General features: G+C 34.2%; 1 protein-coding gene and 1 pseudogene across 1 annotated transcript; one reads left to right on the forward strand and one right to left on the reverse strand.

The window, feature by feature from the left end:
* Nucleotides 1-9,687: 9,687 nt before the first annotated feature.
* Nucleotides 9,688-10,685, reverse strand: LOC103950792 (annotated as a pseudogene).
* A 5,979-nt stretch (nt 10,686-16,664) lies between these two features.
* On the forward strand, nt 16,665-18,944 carry LOC103950793 (GDSL esterase/lipase At5g41890). Its single transcript, XM_009362032.3, has 5 exons — nt 16,665-16,920; nt 17,529-17,659; nt 17,735-17,977; nt 18,239-18,497; nt 18,610-18,944. The coding sequence occupies exons 1-5, from the start codon at nt 16,665-16,667 to the stop codon at nt 18,846-18,848; spliced, it is 1,128 nt and encodes a 375-aa protein (XP_009360307.1). The 3' UTR covers nt 18,849-18,944.
* Nucleotides 18,945-21,175: the final 2,231 nt, after the last annotated feature.

Raw genomic sequence — 21,175 nt, forward strand, 5'->3', positions numbered from 1 at the left:
TGGTGACAGTGGTAGTGATTGTGACATCCCACATCGCCCAGGGGACTGATCCTTAAATGTATATTCCCATCCCTACCTAGCGCGAGGCCTTTTGGGAGCTCACTGGCTTCGGGTTCTGTCGGAACTCCGAAGTTAAGCGAGAAGGGGGCTAGAGCAATCCCATGATGGGTGACCCACTGGGAAGTTGCTCGTGAGTTCCCAAAAACAAAACCGTGAGGGAATGGTAAGCCCAAAGCGGACAATATCGTGCTACGGTGGTGGAGTCGGGCCCGGGAAGTCGTCCCGCCCGGGGCCGGGATGTGACATTTGGTATCAGAGCCTATCCCTGGCCGGAAATGTGCCGACGAGGACGTCGGGCCCCTAAGGGGGGTGGATTGTGACATCCCACATCGCCCAGGGGACTGATCCTTAAATGTATATTCCCATCCCTACCTAGCGCGAGGCCTTTTGGGAGCTCACTGGCTTCGGGTTCTGTCGGAACTCCGAAGTTAAGCGAGAAGGGGGCTAGAGCAATCCCATGATGGGTGACCCATTGGGAAGTTGCTCGTGAGTTCCCAAAAACAAAACCGTGAGGGAATGGTAAGCCCAAAGCGGACAATATCGTGCTACGGTGGTGGAGTCGGGCCCGGGAAGTGATCCGCCCCGGGCCGGGATGTGACAGTGATGGTAGCAGAAATGGTGGTTGGGGTGCATTATTTTTTTATTCTTAAAACAATATATTTGTTTTTATGTTTTTAACTTTTTTAAATTGTATCCTTGAAAATCACTAGAAACATTAATTTGATGTTTTGAAGAATCTAAACCAAATACCGTATATTATGTTAAAAATAACATGCAAACACATTTTACACTCATGTTTGTATGTATAAAACGAAAACTTATTTTGTAAAACTTTAAACAAACCCTTGTATATTTAAGCAAGTAAACTACGAATGCACAATTTTGAACTTCGTGAATAGAATTAACCTGCAATTTAGTGCAAGATATACATATATTAGTTTCCCACTGAGTTGACTGGAAAAGAAAAAAAAATTATTAGTAGGCTAGAATCTAGATAAATTAACCGACAACGATTTATCGTTTCTATTCGAGAGAATTAGAATCCCTTATAGTTTTTCTATATCATTTAGATTAAATATATCTGTGCCTTTTTAAAATTTGATTAAAGTGTTTTGACCAATAGTCACTTCAAGTTAAACTAAAATAATTTTTGAATTTATCATTTTATCTGCATGATGCACTTTTCCTTATTTAGTGGAGATATTAGTAATTAAACTATATTTTCTCTTCTTCCAAATGTTAGTAATAAAAACTCCGTGTGATTTTTTCATTTTTTTTTTGCTTTTTTTTAGTATATTTGTTGACGAATTATTATTAGGTACAATACATTACGTATATATTATCTGCGGGTACTTTTGAATTTACAAAAATCATTAATTGATACGTTTATTTGCAATTTTGGTACATTTGATTTGATACATATTGTTAATATTGGTACATTATTTTTATATTGGTACATTTTATATTGTACACATTGTGTATTGGTACGTTTATATTATTCTCAATCCTATTTTCTCTTAACGTACTAAAAGAAAAACTTATTTCGGTACGTTTGATTTTGAGGGATTTAAAAATATTTTAAACAATTTTGGAAAGAAAATTAACTAAATCGTAGATAATTATTGCTAAATTGTAGCATTATTGAGAAAATAAATTGAATCTAACCAACTTTTTTTTTTTTACAATTATCTCTAACGGAGGATAGTGTAATCAAAAGGCTAGATTATAGGAAATTTGTTACGATACAATATGCATATAGCACCAAAATTATGACAAAAAAAAAAAAAGTTTAATCGAATCACTAAAAAGTATGGATGTTTAATCTAGAAAATTCAAAACTGAGGTGTTTATATCAAAAGATCCCTTTCTATTCTACAGTTCGTGAAGGAAGTTGAAGGTGTACTATGAAACTAAATAACAATATGAGAAATAGCTCAAATCCTTGAAAATTAATATTCTATTTCTACATTAATTTATATTAAGGGGAGAAGGGAGATTTTGAATCCGGGATAACACGTTCGCTTTCATGTGGGGTTATTTAAGCCTAACATTTGGGTAACATATATTGGGTGACATCGAAGCACATGGGCCATTAGGCTCAATGCGTGGATAACATACTTTGATACTAAGAAAAAAGTTGAGGCTTTACCATAAAAACAAATTGCAATATAAGGAGTAGTCCAAGTCTTTTAAGTCCATGTAAGGTTTCTTAATTTTTTTTGATGTGAAATTAACACTCTCAACGTAGAAACACAAGGCGTACGTGCATGATGGATTAATTGCAAGTTGGTCATATATGTTACTATTGATGAATGTGTTCTTGAGAGAATTCACATAACGCTAAGAATAGAGAGAGAGAGCTCGAAAAAGAGAGAGAGAGAGTAAAAGCTATATTGATTTCTTGATGATGAAGTTATGATTACAAGAGTGGTTATATTCTTCTTTCTTACTTAGCTGAAATTAGAGAACTATCTCTCCTCCTCATCTCAACTATAATTCCTAACAACTTGTAACAACTTATAATAGCTCATTCATTAATCTATTGACAAGTGTCATTTAGTTTGACCCTTAATCTTTTCTTCACTTGGATCTTTACATCCCCCTTTAATCATATGCTCAAGTGAACTGCGCATAAGATTGCCACAGTGTTGCTGAAACAAAGGTGCTAACAATCCTTTTGTAAGTATATCTGCAGATTGCTCAACAGAAGAAACATGTTGTATATGAAGATCTCCTTAAGTGACCCTTTCCCCCACAAAGTGATAGTCTATCTCAATGTGTTTTGACTTGGCATGAAATGCTGGATTTGTTGAAAGAGTTATGGCTAAGATGTTATCACAATATAGCACTGGAGGTAGATGAATGTCAACATGTGTAAATCACAAAACAATTGCTTAACCCAAGCTAATTCTGCAGCCGTGATTGCTAAAGCTCTGTATTCAACTTTTGTGGAAGACCTTGAAACTGTGTACTGCTTCTTTGATGCCCAAGAAATTGGATTTGAACCAAGATAGATAACAAAACTTGAAGTGGATCTTCTGTCATTTGGGTCACCAGCCCAGTTTGCATCATTATATGATTGCAGATATATTGGTCCTTGTCTAAATTAAATTCCAAGATTTGAAGTTCCTTTTAGGTATCTGATGATCATTTTTACTGCAATACCATGTGATTCCATAGGATTGTACATGAATTGACATGCTTGATTCATTGAGAATGTTATATCTGGTCTTGTAAATGTGAGTTACTGAAAAGCTCCAACAATGCTTCTATATTGATCAGGGCTATGATATGGTTTTCCATCATTCTTAAGCAATTTGTGATATGGGAAACATGGAGTAGCATAAGGCTTACAATCTTGTAAATTAACTTTTTCAACCAATTCATCGATATACTTTGTCTGTGACACAAAGAACCCTTTTGGTGTATAACTAATTTGCAACCCCAAGAAATAAGTCAACTTCCCCAAATCTTTCATATCAAATTCATCTGTGATACATGTAATCATATCTGAAATTGACTCAAAACTGCTACCAGTAAGTCTTCTATGTATGTAAAGCACTAATATCTTCTTTCATGGCATCTTGCCATTCTAAGACTTTTGAAGCAGCTCTGAAAGTTTTTGGTCCTGTGACATATGGCTAAGAATAACTGGCAGGTGCTAAGAAAGCTTTTTTTTTTCTTCTGAAGATTCCATTTTTGGACCTTGTTTGCGTAGGATGAACATTCATAGGTAATGGCAATACAACATGTAATTGCTTATGTTGAAAGCCAGGATCCACAAGAATGAGATATTGTGTAGGAGAGTGAGACATTGGTATGATATTGATATTGGAACTCTGAGAATGTGAATGAATAAACTCTGAGGCACTAGATGCAAGTGTATTCAAGGGAACCTGAGGCTCTGGATGCTACCGAGGCACTAGATGAATGCAAGTTTAATAACTCTGTTGCCTGAGATGTTGATGAATGATTATGAGATGTAAGTGATACTACCAGATTATTTAATGAAATAGATGTTGTTTGAGGACTTTGAGAATGCTCATGTGCACTTGCAGATGATGACTTTGTTAAATTGGGTAAGTGTGCAACATTGAAATATGGAAATGTTGTTTCATCAAACAAGACATGTCTAGATATATAGATTCTCTAAGTGTTAATATCTAGACAAAGAAAGCCTTTATAATGACCTGCATAACCCAGAAAACACAGGTTTTTGTTTTTGGTTGTAGTTTAGAGTTGTTGTATGGTTTAACTAATGGAAAGCATGCACAACCAAAAATTTTCAAATGATTAATGTCTGGAATCTTTTGAAACAATAACTGGCAAGGAGATTTCATTTGTAAAACAACACATGGCATGTTATTGATCAAATATGTAGTTATAGCATAAACATGAAACCAGAATTTAGCAGGTAAACTTGCAGTTTGAAGCAATGTGGTTGCAGTTTCTACAACATGTCTATGTTTCCTCTCTGCCAACCCATTTTGTTCTGGGGTATAGGGACAAGATCTTTGGTGTAACATGCCTTTCTGTGACAAAAAATGTTGAAACTTGGTACTTACATATTCACCCCTACCATCACTTTGTAATATTTTTGGTTGTGCAAAAAATTGAGTACTCAAAAAGGATAAAAGTGCACAAATGTTCCAAAAACTTCTGATTTATTATTTAAAAGGAAAACTCATGTATATCAAGTACATTCACATAATACCTAAATCTTTCATGAGATAGCAAGGGGACAGGTTCTTATACATCACTATTCAAGATCTCTAGAGGTTGTACATATTTGGTTACAGGAAAATTAAACTGCAGCTTAGTAAACTTTCCTTCCAAACAAGGTGTACATATTGATTGACATGTATTAAGTGATGCATGGATATTATTTTGATGTATAATGGCAGAAGTAATGACATTTGATGCATGTCTTAGTCTTTTATGCCACAAGCTTATATGAACAAGTTTTACTAGACAACATGTGTGCTTATGAAGTAATGCAGGTGATAGCTTCTTTGGTATGCTGAAAGGAATAGGATAGTAGCCCTCTCTACATAGCCCCTTGATGTCCTGAACCCAAAAGAAAGTATCATCACAAATGAATTGACATCTACTATCCTTACACAATTGATAAATGGATAACAAGTGTTGTGAAATCTTTGGAACATGGAGAACATTCTTTAGGACAAGTGTGTTATTAGAAACATATAACTTTGATGTGCCAATATGAAATATGCAAACCTGCACCACTTGTTATGGTTATGGTATCATTCCCTTGGAATGGAGTAGCTAGATCTAAATTAGCTAACTTAGAGGTCATGTGAGAGGTAGCTTCAGTATCTGCAATCTAAAATTGTTCCTCAGGTGCAGAAGGTTGATGATGAGCATGCATAGCAATAAGTGTTCGAGCAGGAGATTTTCCTTGATATGCAAAATTGCCTTTATGGTAGCATTGCAAAGCTGAATGCCCAAATTTCTAGTAAATTTGACATTAAATTGGTATGTTGGCAGTAGAATCTAAAGACTTATGTATTTGAAAACAATCAACAGCAACATGCCCTTTTTTTGTTGCAGATTTGACAAGTAGGGATCTCAGAATGATGTTTTACACAGTTGGATTGATAGGATTTTGGTGCACCAAGAATACTAGGGCTTCCATTTAGTGGCTGATTATAAGATCTTGGACCATAGTTAAATGATCTGCCTTTTCCTTTTCCTCGGAAATTGTTCCCCTTATAACCCCCATAGTTGTAAGATCCTTGATATGAATTGTTATAGTTATTAAAAGAGTTATTCCCATAGTTGTATTTTGTGGTATTTGATCCACCAGCATAATTGTTAAAGCTTTAACTAGAAGCTCCAGAACTAGACCCAATTTTAGTAGACTGTGATGATTCTTGATCAAGAACCAATGTTTTTCCCTTCTTTGATTGAGTGCCAGCAGCCATTGCAATTCCAAATGGTAAAGAAGAAAAAGATTCAAAGAACTGACCAATTATAGCTTATTCTGCAAGTAATTGTGATCTGAAATCATTGAGAGATATACCGTTTTCTCTTCCTCTTATAACACATCTGAAGGTGTTGAACTCTGCAGGAAAACCCTTCAGCGCAAGAATTATTACTTCATCATCTTCAAACATTACTCCTGCAGCTGCAAGATGATCCATTGCATCCTTGATCTTCTGAAGATAAGCAAACACAGATTAAGACCCATTCTTGATGTTTTGAAGCTCAATTTTTATCTAAAAGATTGTAGCTTTAGTGACTGTGGAGAATCTTTCAATGAGATTCACCCACATCTCATGAGAACTTTGACTTCCAATTATGGATGACATTGTTGTAGTAGACAATGTTGCAAACAACAGTTGCATAAGCGCACGATCGTGCATTTTCCATACCAAGTAATCATCATTTTCAACCCCTTCAATTTCAGAATCGTTATCAAATCTTGGAGGACATTTTCTTGATCCATCAGCAAACCTCATGATGCCATGGCTTTCAAAGAGCAACTTGATCTGGAAACTCCAAGTAAGATAGTTAGAGTCATCCAACTTCACTGTAACCGAAGTAGAAACTGTGGAAATGAGGTTTGTGATCGGAGATTGAACAATTCTCAATTGATCTGCAGTCACCGTTGTTGAATTTTTGAGAAGAATTTCGCTGAGACTGTTTATCAAACACGTAGAAGGAAGTCGAAGAAGAACAAGATCGTGAAGAACTTGGAGATCAGACAAGACCCTGAATCACAATAGTTTGCAAAACAGAGGATTAGAGAAAGAAAGAAATGCTTTTAATGGAGGTGCGGAAACATCAGTTCATTCCTCGGCGATGATACCATGTTAATATTGATGAATGTGTTCTTGAGAGAATTCACAGAATGCAGAGAAGAGAGAGAGAACGAGAGAGAGAGAACGAGAGAGAGAGAGAGAGAGAGAGAGAGTAAAAACTGTATTGATTTCTTGATGTTGAAGTTATGATTACAAGAGTGGTTATATTCTTCTTTCTTACTTAGCTGAAATTAGAGAACTAACTCTCCTCCTTATCTCAACTATAATTCCTAACAACTTGTAACAACTTATAACAACTCATTCATTAATCTATTGATAACTGTCATTTAGTTTGACCCTTAATATTCTCTTCAATCGGATTAACCTCTTCACTTGGATCCTTACAATATATATGCATAAATAATTAAGTTACGGCATGTTTACTTGGTACGGTGATGAGAAAAGTTGTGAATGAGGAGTCAACAACCCTCGTAATTATCCCATACCTAATTTTAATCAATTAGCAAGCCTATTATAACTTATATATTAATAGAGAGGGGTTGGAACTTTTAACCCAAAATGTTACTAAGGGAACTCAATCTTAGTAACTCAATTATGTATGGTACAAAGTATAACTCTGTGATACATAAAGTACCAATTGCAACTAAAGTATGAAATAAATAGCTTCATCTGCTTCGACCAAAAACTAAAGAGAAAAACAAACACTCGAACAGTTGAACTACTGAGGATATAACAATTAGCCACTTAGTACTACAGTCTAGTCTAGTAGTATTTCTCTTTATTTGTAAGTGACAGGTCTTAGATTTAATTCTTGTCAAATATGAAGTTGAACAACATTATTACGGCAAGCCCATTATAAGGCTTAGCCCACTCCTCACTCCCTTAGTGTAGATACTATCATTCGTTCAAGAGAAAAAAAAAAAAAAAAAAAAGGTAGCCAATTACTTTTATAACCATAATAGAAATATTCCCTTACAATAATAATACATCGTATAAAAAAAGTGTATTACAATTTAATCTGTACGTAGAGTATATTATATGGTTTGGGGCTGAATGTTGTGATCCAACTTGTATTCTCCGCGGGTGTTTGGCTTGAAAATTCAGCACATAGCATGTGAGGATGTGAAGAAAAATCTCATACTGAAAGTTTACCAAACTTAATTTGCATATCGTATAACGAGTGAATGTATTCCCATATTACTAACCATTAATTAATTTTTACGATGAAACCTCAACTTCTTTTAAAACTAACAAATACCAAATAATCGACATATATATTCTGTTACATACATTCAAGTTGTTATAAACAATTTCTTTTTATATTGTGGTGGTCACAAATCATCACATCCTATTCTAAGAGAGTGACATTGGGACAAACGTAAGAAGGTTATGAGTATTAAGTTGACGTTAATTAATGTTGATGTAGCTTATAACTAGGTTTGATAATATATTGTTGTTGATTCGAACAAACGATATTATCTATATTAAAGGGAGATGCTTGGTTTAGCCTCATAATGGACTAGCAATAATGTGGTTCAAATTCACCTTTAGCAAAAATCGAACATAAAAACTCTTACTTAAAGGAATACCACTATTTTGTGGTTTTTGAGTGCGACTTCCTCCAATATGCCACATCCTTTCAACGGACTGATTTCGACACACAAGTAATTTGCAGAATTACTGAGGATACTCGTGAGTTATTGCTCATATTGGTCGACAGGCTACCATTGTTGCTCTAAATAATCTGGGTCTGTCGGCTAGGGTTTAGTTCATTGGTTTGAAGAGCTTTCGTGTTTTACTTTGATCAATGACATGTTGCTAGTTGTCACTTATTTGACAAATTAAGAAATGAGGTATTAAAGGGCTGTTTGATTAGACTGTGTTTATGGACTTATAATTATGTCAAATTGTCTGTGATGATAAGGGGGCGGTTTGATGCGCCCTTTCAATGAAGTTGACTTAGTGTCAATGTGCATCACGTTTCACGAGTTGAAGCTGCTTCTGCGAAAGAGGGGATTTTGTGGTTTTTGAGTGCGACTTCTTCCAAGATGCCACTCCCATTCAACGGATTGATCTCGACACTCAAGCAATTTGCAGAATTACTGAGGATATTCGTGAGTTCTTGCTCATATTGGTCGACTGGCTACCATTGTTGCTCTAAATAATCTGGGTCTATCGGCTAGGGTTTAGTTCATTGGTTTGAAGAGCTTTCTTATTTTACTTTGATCAATGACATGTTGCTAGTTGTTACTTATTTGACAAAGAAATGAGGTATTAAAGGACCGTTTGATTAGACTTTGTTTGATTATCATTTTATTTTCAGTATTCAGTTTTTTAAATGTGAAAATCGAAAGCTATTTTTTTGAGTTTCAAAAATTTATTTGTTTTACTGCTTTGAAAACGAAAACAGTAACTAAAAACTAAAAGCTGAAAGTTTTCAAACCAGCCCAATAAATAAACAATACTACGAAACCATTTCTTAGTGTCGCTATGATAACCGACAAGAAACATATATTACTATTGGATATTAAGCAAAATCCGACAAAAAATGAATGCAGTGGCAAATATAATAAGCGACAAAATTGCCAGCGTCAGGAAATGAATTTTCCAACAGAAAATACTCTAAAACCGACAAAAATTGTGTCGGATATAACAATAAAGAACCAAGCCATTACTGCTGCTTAGAGAAGACACAAAATTCCTAGTTTTTTTCACTATGCTCAAAGAAGGCAATAGTATGAGATTTACTGCATAATGATTTATCAATACAAATCCACAAAAAAGATTATGGCAACAACTGCATGTACCTCAGAGACACATATTATGATTTTCACATAAACATTCATGGTGTTAATTCCTCTTGTGAACAGAATGTATTTGATTCTGAAAAGTTGGTTAAGACTGGAAGTTTCTTGCATATTAAGTGTTTGCGCCTCCACAACAGCAACAAAACCAAAATGGTATCCGTCTTTACAATGTCGTATCTTGCTTTTTTATACATGTTGAATGGAGATGTATCAATCATCATGCAATGCAAGTACACCTCTCTTGAGGAACTCATCTGCGAGATTAGTTCCTCGCTTGCCTTCAAAAGATGCCATCCAATGCCCCTCCTTAAAATTTACGAAGTCATAATCTTACATCAAGTCTCATTTGAGACACAGTGAACTAAAGCTTTGTCTTTTCAAATCTGGTGTTATATATGGGTAGTTTTGTGATCATTTAGTTCAAAAAACAATACAATTATGAAAACCAAATGCATTCAATCTATGAATTACGACAAGAATACAATGCAATGCAATTATGCCGAGCACATAACATGCCCAAGAAACAACATTTGATAAAGTAAAACTTCAATTGGGGAAGCAAAACAAACCTCTGAAGCGATTTTTTACGACAAGAATACAATGCAATGCAATTATGCCGAGCGCATAACATGCCCAAGAAACAACTTTTGATAAAGCAAAACTTCAATTGGGGAAGCAAAACAAACCTCCGAAGCGATTTTTTCATTGCCATTTTACTAATATAAGGCAAATTCTTTGGAGGAGTTGGTGTAGGAAGAGAGGCAACGGCACCCTTTTTGTTAAAGCAAACTTCCACAGTCCCCGCCAAAAACTCAACTTCATCTTCTTCTTCTACTTCTTCCAATCATTGTTCTTCTTCTTCTTCTTTGCCCTCTTCTTTTCTTCTTCTGTAAAACACGACGAGCGTGGCGGTGTTGGGAAGAAGCTCCATTCTTTCAAACAAGTACTGCTTGACCAAGTAGCCCAACACAGACACATACCCAGAAGGCAAAAGCATGGACTTTGCGAACGACTCAGCAAGCAACCAAGCCATTATTGCTGCTTAGAGATGGAGGGGTTTCATTTTGGAAATTTTTCATTATTGTTGGTTAAAACCGACAGAAACATTTTTTTAAAATAAAAACCGATAGAAAATTTTCATTACTGTCGGTTATAACCGATAGAAACAAAATGGCAGTAAAATTCCCTCGGAAAATTTTAAATTCCCCCCAAAATTTTGTTACGATTTTAAAAAATAAAATAATAATTGTTTGGTTTAATAAATAAATACATAATATGTATTTAAATAGAATACATTTTTAAAAATTAAATAAATAATTGTTTGGTTTAATAGATAATTTTTACACTTTTGGTTTAATAGATAATAACCCATGTAAAATGTGCGATAAAGAAACAAAAAGAGAATTGTACAATGAAAATGTCATCACACAAACTAAATATTGTCTAATCAATACTTGAAAAACATAAATAAAAATTTAGCACAAATTACTTTTCTCACTTCAAAATTTAGGCAAATTTAACAGAGATATGCATTCTACGAAACTAGTTTCCATGATCTAACCGTCAAACTTGTTTGTAGATACTACAAGATCGCATACGTAAAAATAGAAAAAATAAAATTAAAAAAAAAAAAAAAAGAAGCATTCAGAGATTAGGTAACAGAACAAAAGTTTTAAACGGTTATAAACAAAAAATCACAATTTAACGGTTATTTTAGCTCTGCTTTTGATGATTTTTTTTACAGCTACACTCCTCGACCCTATAAGAATGCAATGAACGAATTCGATCTTCAATTTAAAATATTTACACTAGTGGATACCACAAAATCTTATTTTATACTTAATGGAAGTATAATATTAACTCTAAGTGTTTGTTTAATCTATTGTTTTGACGCGATATGCATTCTACGAAATTTTTTTCAACGATCCAACCTTCAAACTTATTTGTACACTCCCAGATTGCATACGTAAAAAATCGTAAAAAACAAACATTCAGAGATTACGTAACAGAACAAAAGTTTTCGACGGTTATAAACAAAAAATCACAATTTAACGGTTATTTTAGCTCTGATTTTAATGATTTTTTACAGTTACACTCCTCGAACCTATAAGAATGCAATGAATAATTTGATCTTCAATTTAAAATATTTACACTAGTGGATACCACAAAATCTTATTTTATACTTAATGGAAGTATAACATTAACTCTTAAGTGTTTAATTAATCTACCGTTTTGACGCAATACACATTCTACGAAACTATTTTCAATGATCTAACCGTTAAACTTGTTTGTATAGACTCCGAGATCACATACATAAAAAAATCACAAAAAAACAAACATTCAGAGATTAAGTAACAAAACAAAAGTTTTCGACGGTTATAAACGAAAAATCACAATTTAACAATTATTTTAGCTCCGATTTTGATGATTTTTTACAGCTACACTCCTCGACCCTATAAGAATGCATTGAATAAATTCGATCTTCAATTTAAAATATTTACACTAGTGGATACCACAAAATCTTATTTTATACTTGATGGGGAAGTATAACACTAACTCTTGGTTTAATCTACCGTTTTGATGCGATACGCATTCTACAAAATGTTTTTCAACAATCCAACCGTCAAACTTGTTTGTACACACTCCAAGATCGCATACGTAAAAAATCGCAAAATACAAGCATTCAGAGATTAGGTAATGGAACAAAAGTTTTCGATGGTTATAAACGAAAAATCACAATTTAACGGTTATTTTAGCTCCGATTTTGATGATTTTTTGCAGTTACACTCCTCGATCCTATAAAAATGCAATGAATGAATTCGATCTTCAATTTAAAATATTTACACTAGTGGATAAATCTTATTTTATACTTAATGGAAGTATAACATTAACTCTTAAGTGTTTGTTAAATCTATCAATTTGATAGGATATGCATTCTATGAAACTAGTTTCAACGATCAAACCGTCAAATATGTTTGTATATACTCTGAGATAGCATGTGTAAAAAATCGCAAAAAAATAAACATTCAGAGATTATTTTGGCGGCTGTCCAAAATTTTGCTTTGTTCGTGTCGGTTATATCTGACAGGGCCATGAGTGAAAAAAAATATTTAAAACATATGTTTATTTATTTATTTTTAATCAATATAACATTTTAAAATAATAAAATCAGATATGATAGAGTACACCAGATGTTCATGTATGTTTATGTGCCAGACAATGTGCTTTGTGATGCATTGAAAAAAATTGTTTGAATTTCTTTGTATCTTGTTGCTTGCCTGTGAGGGAGTATAATCCTTATTACAAAAATGATTGAGCTTTAGATTGTAGTCTGTTGTTATTATTCTCTCAGAAAATTTATGGCCCATGGGAATTGGGTTCATTAGACTTTAGGGTCATGAGTGAAAAAAAATAATTAAAATATGTGTTTATTTATTTATTTTTAATCAATATAACATTTTAAACTAATAAAATTTTCATTTTTGTCGGTTACAAACGCCAGAATACTAAAATAATAACCGCCAGAAAGTAAAATAATAAAATAGTCAATTTCTGTAGGTTATAACCTCCACCATTAAGTTAAAAACCATCAGAATCTGCCACTAAATATTCGCCAGGACTTTATGTCGGATATAACCAACATGATTTTTCTAATATCCGCCACTATTATCCGCCACCTAAAGCTAATATTATAGTAGTGAAAGCGTACATAGTATTTTTTTTTTCACTACAATTATTTATGTACATTTATGTATTTACATATTTTGTATCACAAATTTTTTTAATATTTTCTCATTTATGTTCATTTATAATTAAAGAACTAAATATGTGCATATTAATAAAATTAAATTTTAATGTGGAGAGATTAAATAAAAATACACATTAAATAACAAAAATTGAATATAAATTTAATAAAAGTACACTTCAAGGGATTAAATTGAATATAAAATCTAGCACCAAGTTTTTTTAAATTTTTGATCTTTTGCAAGGACCAATGTTCAAAAACCCTTTTGAGAAATCATCTGCAATTAAGACAGTTAGATTAATTAATAATTTAGGTTCTAAACCGTATTAAACCAATTGTTCACGACCACTATTTTTCACCATAATAATCTTTAAAATAGATCAATTGACTAAAAGATTTTTCTTTTTTAAATTAGAAATAAGGTTTGTTACAGGGCCAAACTATTTTTATTTATGCAAAAGTCGCATGACTTTGGCCCACCAATTTTGAAGCTCAATTCAGGATCTTATCCCAGGGCTCAGATGACCACTTCACTACATTCCAACACGTCTAAGGACTTGGCCTAGGGTAATCACTGAGGCACGTCTACCACGCAAACAACTAGACCTGGAAATATCTCTCATTCTTAAATGCATATGCATGCGTCATCATGACACGCTAATGTTACTATCGGATCATACGAACCACCACCAAAACCGAGCTGAAGGTCACCTACCAGAAATTACAGTCATTGTTAATGTCAAATGACCAATCTAGTCCTGATCTAGCTCATTGATATGATCGAGGTTGCTCCTTCTCCACTACCTATAAATAGATCCAAAGGCCTTCAAACTCCGGACCTTCATCAAGTTTAATCTCTACGATTAAACAAAACCTTGAGTGATTCTTCAATCAATCCAACTGCTTATATGCACAAACTCAATTACCCTTCAACCACAATCTCAAAGCCTTCCTCGAAGCAAACACTGCTTACGATCGTTGAGATGTAAAACTTTTACAGCTTTGCCAACCTGTGGTATGATTTGGTTGATGTACCATTCCAACCACCCTGATTTCATTTATGAGGCATATGTTTTGTACTAAGTCTAATCCCATACCAGTGATCTCGATGGACTCCTCTAGCATTATCTTATCTTTCATGGCTTGCTAAAGTTTTACTACTTTCAATACATTGCCAGTCAATTTACATTTCAAGTCATGTAACTCAGCTCTTTGGCCTAGATTTTACTTTGTAAACATTTGTAATCTTGACTTTCATCACGAAATGATTGTACTTTGTTTCTCGCTTTAGTTTCCATTTCAATTTTATTTACTTATTATGTAAGTATACACGAAATTACACTGAATTTTAAGTCATTGTTCACTCGAGGCACAAAAAGGAACTTAATCGAACCAGCGTCCCACTCAGTGCACAATCATTTGGTTAAAAAGTCAGATTTATGGGCAACTCTCACACTCACTCAAAACACAAATATTGTCTGTTGGTAGCCTCCAACAGTGGCGCCTATTGTCTCTTTCTCTTGAGTCATCCCTTGGCACCGTGAACAAAAGCAACATTTTGAACAAATACATATTAAACCAAATCCAGACTTCGTCTGTGTTTTAACACCATACATGAACATTTTTAGCAATTAGTATCGCCTGCAACTAAGATCTTCAATGACTCGCTTACAAATTCATGATCAGAATGAGAAGAATGAATTGAGAAATAATTGAATTGAGTCTGAGTTGGAATGGGGTGGAATCATAATCATATTCATGCAAAAACTGTTTACTAAAATTTTCAGGAATCGGAGTAGGAAGAATACTAAACTATATAAGTTGTTTACTAATTCACATGAATCAAAATGAAAATCAATGTAATTACTAAAATACTTATATTCTAGTAACCTATTTTATATGCTAAATCTTTTATTTTTTTTTTTATAAATTTTATTTTATTTTATTTCAAATTAATTTTGTGAGAAAATTTTAAATTCTTTTTTTTTCTATTTTTGATTTTTTTTTTACACTGAGAAAACAAAATTTAGTGTTGGGTTATTGCGAAGGGCAATTTTGAAATTTTAGAAATAATTGAGAGTCTAAAGGGAGGAAAAATCCATTCTTATTTTTTCAATAACCCGGAATTCAATTCTTGTCAAATTGTATGGAATCCAATTTCTCCAAGTTTTGGAGTTGGATTCTTAAATTTACGTGAGTCCTATCAAATTTTTTAGCCCTAATATCTGGTAAACACCTAATTATTTTGTATTGGGAATTCAATTCCGCCGTTTTATTCCGATTACTCTTACATAAACGAGTCCCAAGAGATTCAATTACAAGTAACCCAAATGAGGGAAATAAGATAACCAGATCTTGTTCGGATCCATATATACTGAGTCTACTGAGCAGGCGATCCGGACCGTTGAAATTGGATCCAACGGCTACAATTATTATAATTTTTAGAGGGTCCCCTGTTTGTAGCCGTTGGATCAAATTTCAACGATCCGGATTGCCTATTCAGCAGGCTCGGTTTTATTGAATCTGGAGAAAATCTAATTCCCGAAATAACGATTAACGGGACCCTGCAGAAATCAAAAGCATCATATTATCCACAGATCTATACGAAATCATTATCTGCTAAAAATAATAATAAATCCAACAATCTTGTCATATGCATCCCCTTTGGCAGCGGATTTAATTTTGGTACTTTACTTCTCTGCAGCACATAGTTGGTGAGGGAAAAGGATTCTCTTCTCTCCTAATTTATCTCTTCTTCCATCATTTTTTATTTGAACGGTTACGGTTTAGTCACATCGACATCTTATATTGATTTTTTTATAGAAACAATAAGACAAAAAATAATATGTAAAAGGAAGGGAAGGGAAGAAGATGGGAATAGTAGCGAAGAGAATACTACTCCGTTGGTGAGAGCCCACCAAATCAATCAAACTGAATAAATTATGGAACCACCATGGCTAGTTAGGTCATGACCAATTCCAAATATTAATTAAGTCATCCAAAATGATACAATGACCTATTCAGAGATCATGTGACTTCAATGGGAAGAAACTTTCTTGACACCAATGAACCATTCTAATGGCATTGAATATTCAATAGACGTTTTGATACTTGTTTTAAAAAACGTGAATGTCCATCCAATAGATGTCTGCCGAGTGGTGGATTGATGACAAAAAAAATATCTCCTAAAAAAGGACATGCAAATAAAGCATCTATAATAACCCATGAAAGTAAAACTAATTCACCAACTTGCTACAATATTGAAACATGGAGGCCCTTAATATTTCTCATTTCATTCTTCTATGTGCAATCTGCCCAAATTTTGTTGTGCTTTTCAGTGCCTTTCCATGTTTTGCTTTCACTTCATTTGTGTTTGGAGATTCTCTAGTGGACGCAGGAAACAATGACTACATTTTTACACTCTCAAAGGCCGATTCTCCTCCTTATGGAATAGATTTCAAGCCTTCTGGTGGTCGACCAACTGGACGATTCACAAATGGTCGAACGATATCGGACATTGTAGGTAAATGCACTAAATGTTGATTAATCCCACCAACTTAGCCGCACTTGGTATAACTACTCATTTAAAATGGTTTTGAGGTTGGAGGTACGGTTACTTATTTTAGAAATTTCAGTTTTGGTAGGAATATTTCCACAGCTAATTGGTTTTTGTAGCTCTCATACTGTTCACTTATAGCTCAGTTGCTAACAGCCCGTCAACCAAATTTCGGTCATTTAATATAGCGCGCATGATCGTTTGGTTCAGTATCATCGATCAGTCTATTTTATTAATGAAGTTCTGAGTGCAAATTTTATATACGAAGTTGTCGTTTTGATGATCAACTCAACGAGTTTTAATAGTCATCTCTTAAGCCAACAAGACAAAACACTCAGAAGATTAAGTGGAGTTTAATCATACTGCATGAGTTTTAAATTGGGTCACATGAGTTTTTGCTATTTATTTCAGTGAGTCACGTGATAATGCAGAAGCCATTGATTACAAGGTTTATTTTTAGAGGGCCTAGAAGTTTATTAAAATTGACTTTTAAATTGGTGTTTGTTGACTATCAATTCAGAATTAGTTAACCATTTTTAACACTAATTGTAGATTAATTTGCATGATGCCATCAGGTCAAGCTCTTGGTGCCAAGTCATTTCCTCCACCTTATCTAGCCCCAAACACTCAAGCAAACTCAATCCTCAAAGGAATTAATTATGCTTCTGGAGCCTCTGGAATATTGGATGAAACAGGAGTTTTGTTTGTAAGTAATACTTAATTAGCACTAATCACGATATATACAATTTTTTAAAAAATATTCTGAAGTTGTTGTATACAGATTGGAAGAGTCCCACTGCGTGAGCAAGTGAATAATTTTGAGGAAAGCAGATATGACATGGTGAAAATAATGGGAGAGAATAAAACAAAGGAATTCTTAAAGAAGGCAATCTTCTCGGTGACAATTGGATCCAATGATGTTCTCAACTATTTCCAACCAACCATACCATTTTTTGGTGATGACAAGGTCTCTCCTTCCATGTTCCAAGATTTCATGGTCTCTAACTTGACCATACAGCTTAAGGTACAGTCTAAAACCAATCACCTAATTGAAATGTTGAAGAATACAGCAATCACATATCAGATTATTGACAAATTTAATTAAACATGAATTGTATTGAGTGGTTCAACTTTTAGTGACACCAAGATTTTTTGTGATTAACCACTACACATGTCATAAGACGCAAATTTAAAGAGTCACTGTCCGTCTCTCTAATATAATGACAAAGGCTTAATAAACTACCCCTAAAAACCCTAATTAACCTTAATGTTTTGATTTGTGAAGCGACTGCACGAGCTGGGAGCTAGAAAGTTCGTTGTGGTAGGGATTGGACCCATAGGATGCATACCATTTATTCGTGCCATCCATTTGTTACCAAGTGGACAGTGTTTTGCTGAGGTGAATGAATTAATCCAAGGCTACAACACGAAGCTTAATGGAGTTTTGGATCAACTTAACCAAGAGCTGGGTCCCGAAGCGATCTTTGTCTATGCAAACTCCTTTGATATCTTTACGAAGATCATAGTAAATTATCATCAATATGGTAGGTTGGTAACTAGGGTTTTAAAAGTAGACATGCCCTTCCATTCATTTTTAGTATATGATCAAGGTCATTGATCTATTTTTCTTTTGGTTTTTGAATCTGATATTGCTAGGGTTTACGAATGCAAATGGACCATGCTGTGGAGGGTACTTTCCGCCGTTTGTTTGCTTTAAGAGCCGCGATGCAAGCAGAAGCTCTGCATTGTGTGACGATCGATCGAAGTACGTGTTTTGGGATGCATATCATCCTACAGAAGCTGCTAATATGATCATAGCAGAGGGGTTACTTGATGGAGATGAAAGTATTAGCTCTCCCATTAACATCCGTGAGCTCTACAACTATAACTCCTAGTGTGAGACATGGTGAAACTGGCCTACTGCAAAATGGTATTAAAAGATTGTAATGTAGGTAGTGAATTGAAGTAAAATATTTATGGATGATCCTATTGTTCAATCATTGAATGAGTATTGTTCAAACATTGAGTTAAAATAACAATTTATATGACAAATGTGGTGGTCACACCACTGGAATTAATTCACATCTTAAAATATAAGGAAACGATAATGTTGAAATTCATAGAATGAGGTGTAGATACATGTGTTAAAACATGAATGATTGTGTTAAAGGATGTTGAGATTCCACTATATAACACCAAGTAGTCAGACTCCTTATGAGCACATTCAAAGTCTCTTACTTCTCTAATGTGAGATTCACACTCTCAACACACCCCTCACATGTTGAGCCATTTAAACCCGAACAAACAACACATATTAAGTGATGTTAGACTTATTAACATGCTCTGATATCATAAAAAAAGTTGAAATTTTACTTTATACAGACATAAATAATACTATGTAATCGTATGATAATGACACTAAAAACTTCTACTTTAGATAAAATCAAGATAAAGAAAAGAAGAAGGCTAGTTAAGTACCACACCAGAACTTTAAAGGTTGTAGAAAAACAGAGGACGGAAGAATAAGCATTTCAAATTGAAAGCCTTCATTTACAAATGTCAACGCTAGCATCAGTTTTTCTGACACATAAATGAAGTCCAAAGAAGTCGATCCCCTCTCTCTGACACTAATTTTGAGGAATAAAATTAAAAATAATCAGCTTTTATCTGTAACATCTTCCCTAATATTATATTCATCTTCTAGATCAATGAGAGGTTTTTTTTTATACCAAAGCTACTTCTAAGAAATATGACAGGCCATATATGCATATGGTCCTTCCATTACAATCTAATTCTGTTTCCCCAACGACTATCGTCCATCAAATCGTGCATAAATGAAAACTAACTAGTCAAACTGCATGGCCCTGCTGCAGACCTTTGGCTTTCACCTGTAGTAATGGAGCTGAATGAGATTCCAAAACCACACTGCAACCAAGGTCTAAAATATCGATGATATCGGAAATATCAGTAGTCTAAAAACACGGAAATTTTGATAGAAATATCAGAATATTATCGATATCGATAAAAATTGAATAAAAACCACGGAAATTGTAAGAAAAACTTGGAAATTTTTATTGAAACTTTGTTGGATGTTTGTTTAGTCAATTATCTATTAGTTTATCACAAAAAATTGGAAGGAAATGCATTGCATGATGGATTTAACTGTGTAGAAAATATGTAGTAATTAATGAAAGAAGTTTAAACACACCATAATCATTTATAAATAATGAATTAGTACAATATTTTTACACTTTATACATTGCATGGTAAGATAAATGAGTGACTTAGTACCACATAGAGTTCCTATGAGGTTCAAAATTTTCACTATCTTCATCATCTCTATGTGTAGATTAAGTGTATTGTGAAGAGTAGTCATCAAATGATAAATCCCCAGAATAGTTTTGCATGTAATTGTTAACATGCCACCCATATGGATCCAAGATTGGTTGACGTTGTCCATAAGCAAAATCATTTGAAGATTGAGTCTCGGATTCTTTCCATGAGTCTCGATTCCATCCCAACAGAAATGGGATATGAAGGGTAGGGAAATGGTTGGTTATGAGTATAACCATAGTTACTACTTCCCACTCCAACAGAGTCCGAAGTTATAGATAACGAGTCATCTTCTTGACTTGACAAAGTCCACTTGCCTCTTTCTCTACGAGTATAGTCCTTCCCTATGGCACCAATTCTTGGTCCTGCCCGCCTACTGCCATGGTCCTCATCCTGTGTTGCATGCATGAAGTTTGCCTCACCAGTGAAGGGGCTCATAAATCCGGGAGGTGGTCCAACATAGTTTCCATATCCACCACTACCTCCAGCTCCACTATATCCTTCATCATTCCCACCTTCAGTGGTAGGTGAGTCTCCTGATCTTGTACTAGAGCTATCATTAGTATCAGCAGGATCTTGTGGTTGTGTAGGATTGGAAAAAGGTGGAATTCCAGTGTTTCTTGGTCTTAGGCACAAAAGTTCTTCCAAAGAGTCAGTGCTGCTAGATCTCACCTCCTCCTCTAATACTCTTTCTACATTTAGCCTTTCATTACGTGCTTCTTTAGCAACTCTTAGAGCTGGGTTGCCTTCATCATCATCTAAATGAAGAGGTCTAATCCATTGATAAAGTTGGTTACCCTCTATATCATTATCTTCAGCAACAATATCAAGCACATCTAGTAGGTCACCACAGTCGACATGATCTATTTTTACTTCCTTATCTCGAATT

This window comes from the organism of the source record quoted next, unplaced genomic scaffold, assembly GCF_019419815.1.
Source record: "Pyrus x bretschneideri cultivar Hongxiangsu unplaced genomic scaffold, Pyrus_bretschneideri_v1 Contig3, whole genome shotgun sequence".
Classification (NCBI taxonomy): domain Eukaryota; kingdom Viridiplantae; phylum Streptophyta; class Magnoliopsida; order Rosales; family Rosaceae; genus Pyrus; species Pyrus x bretschneideri.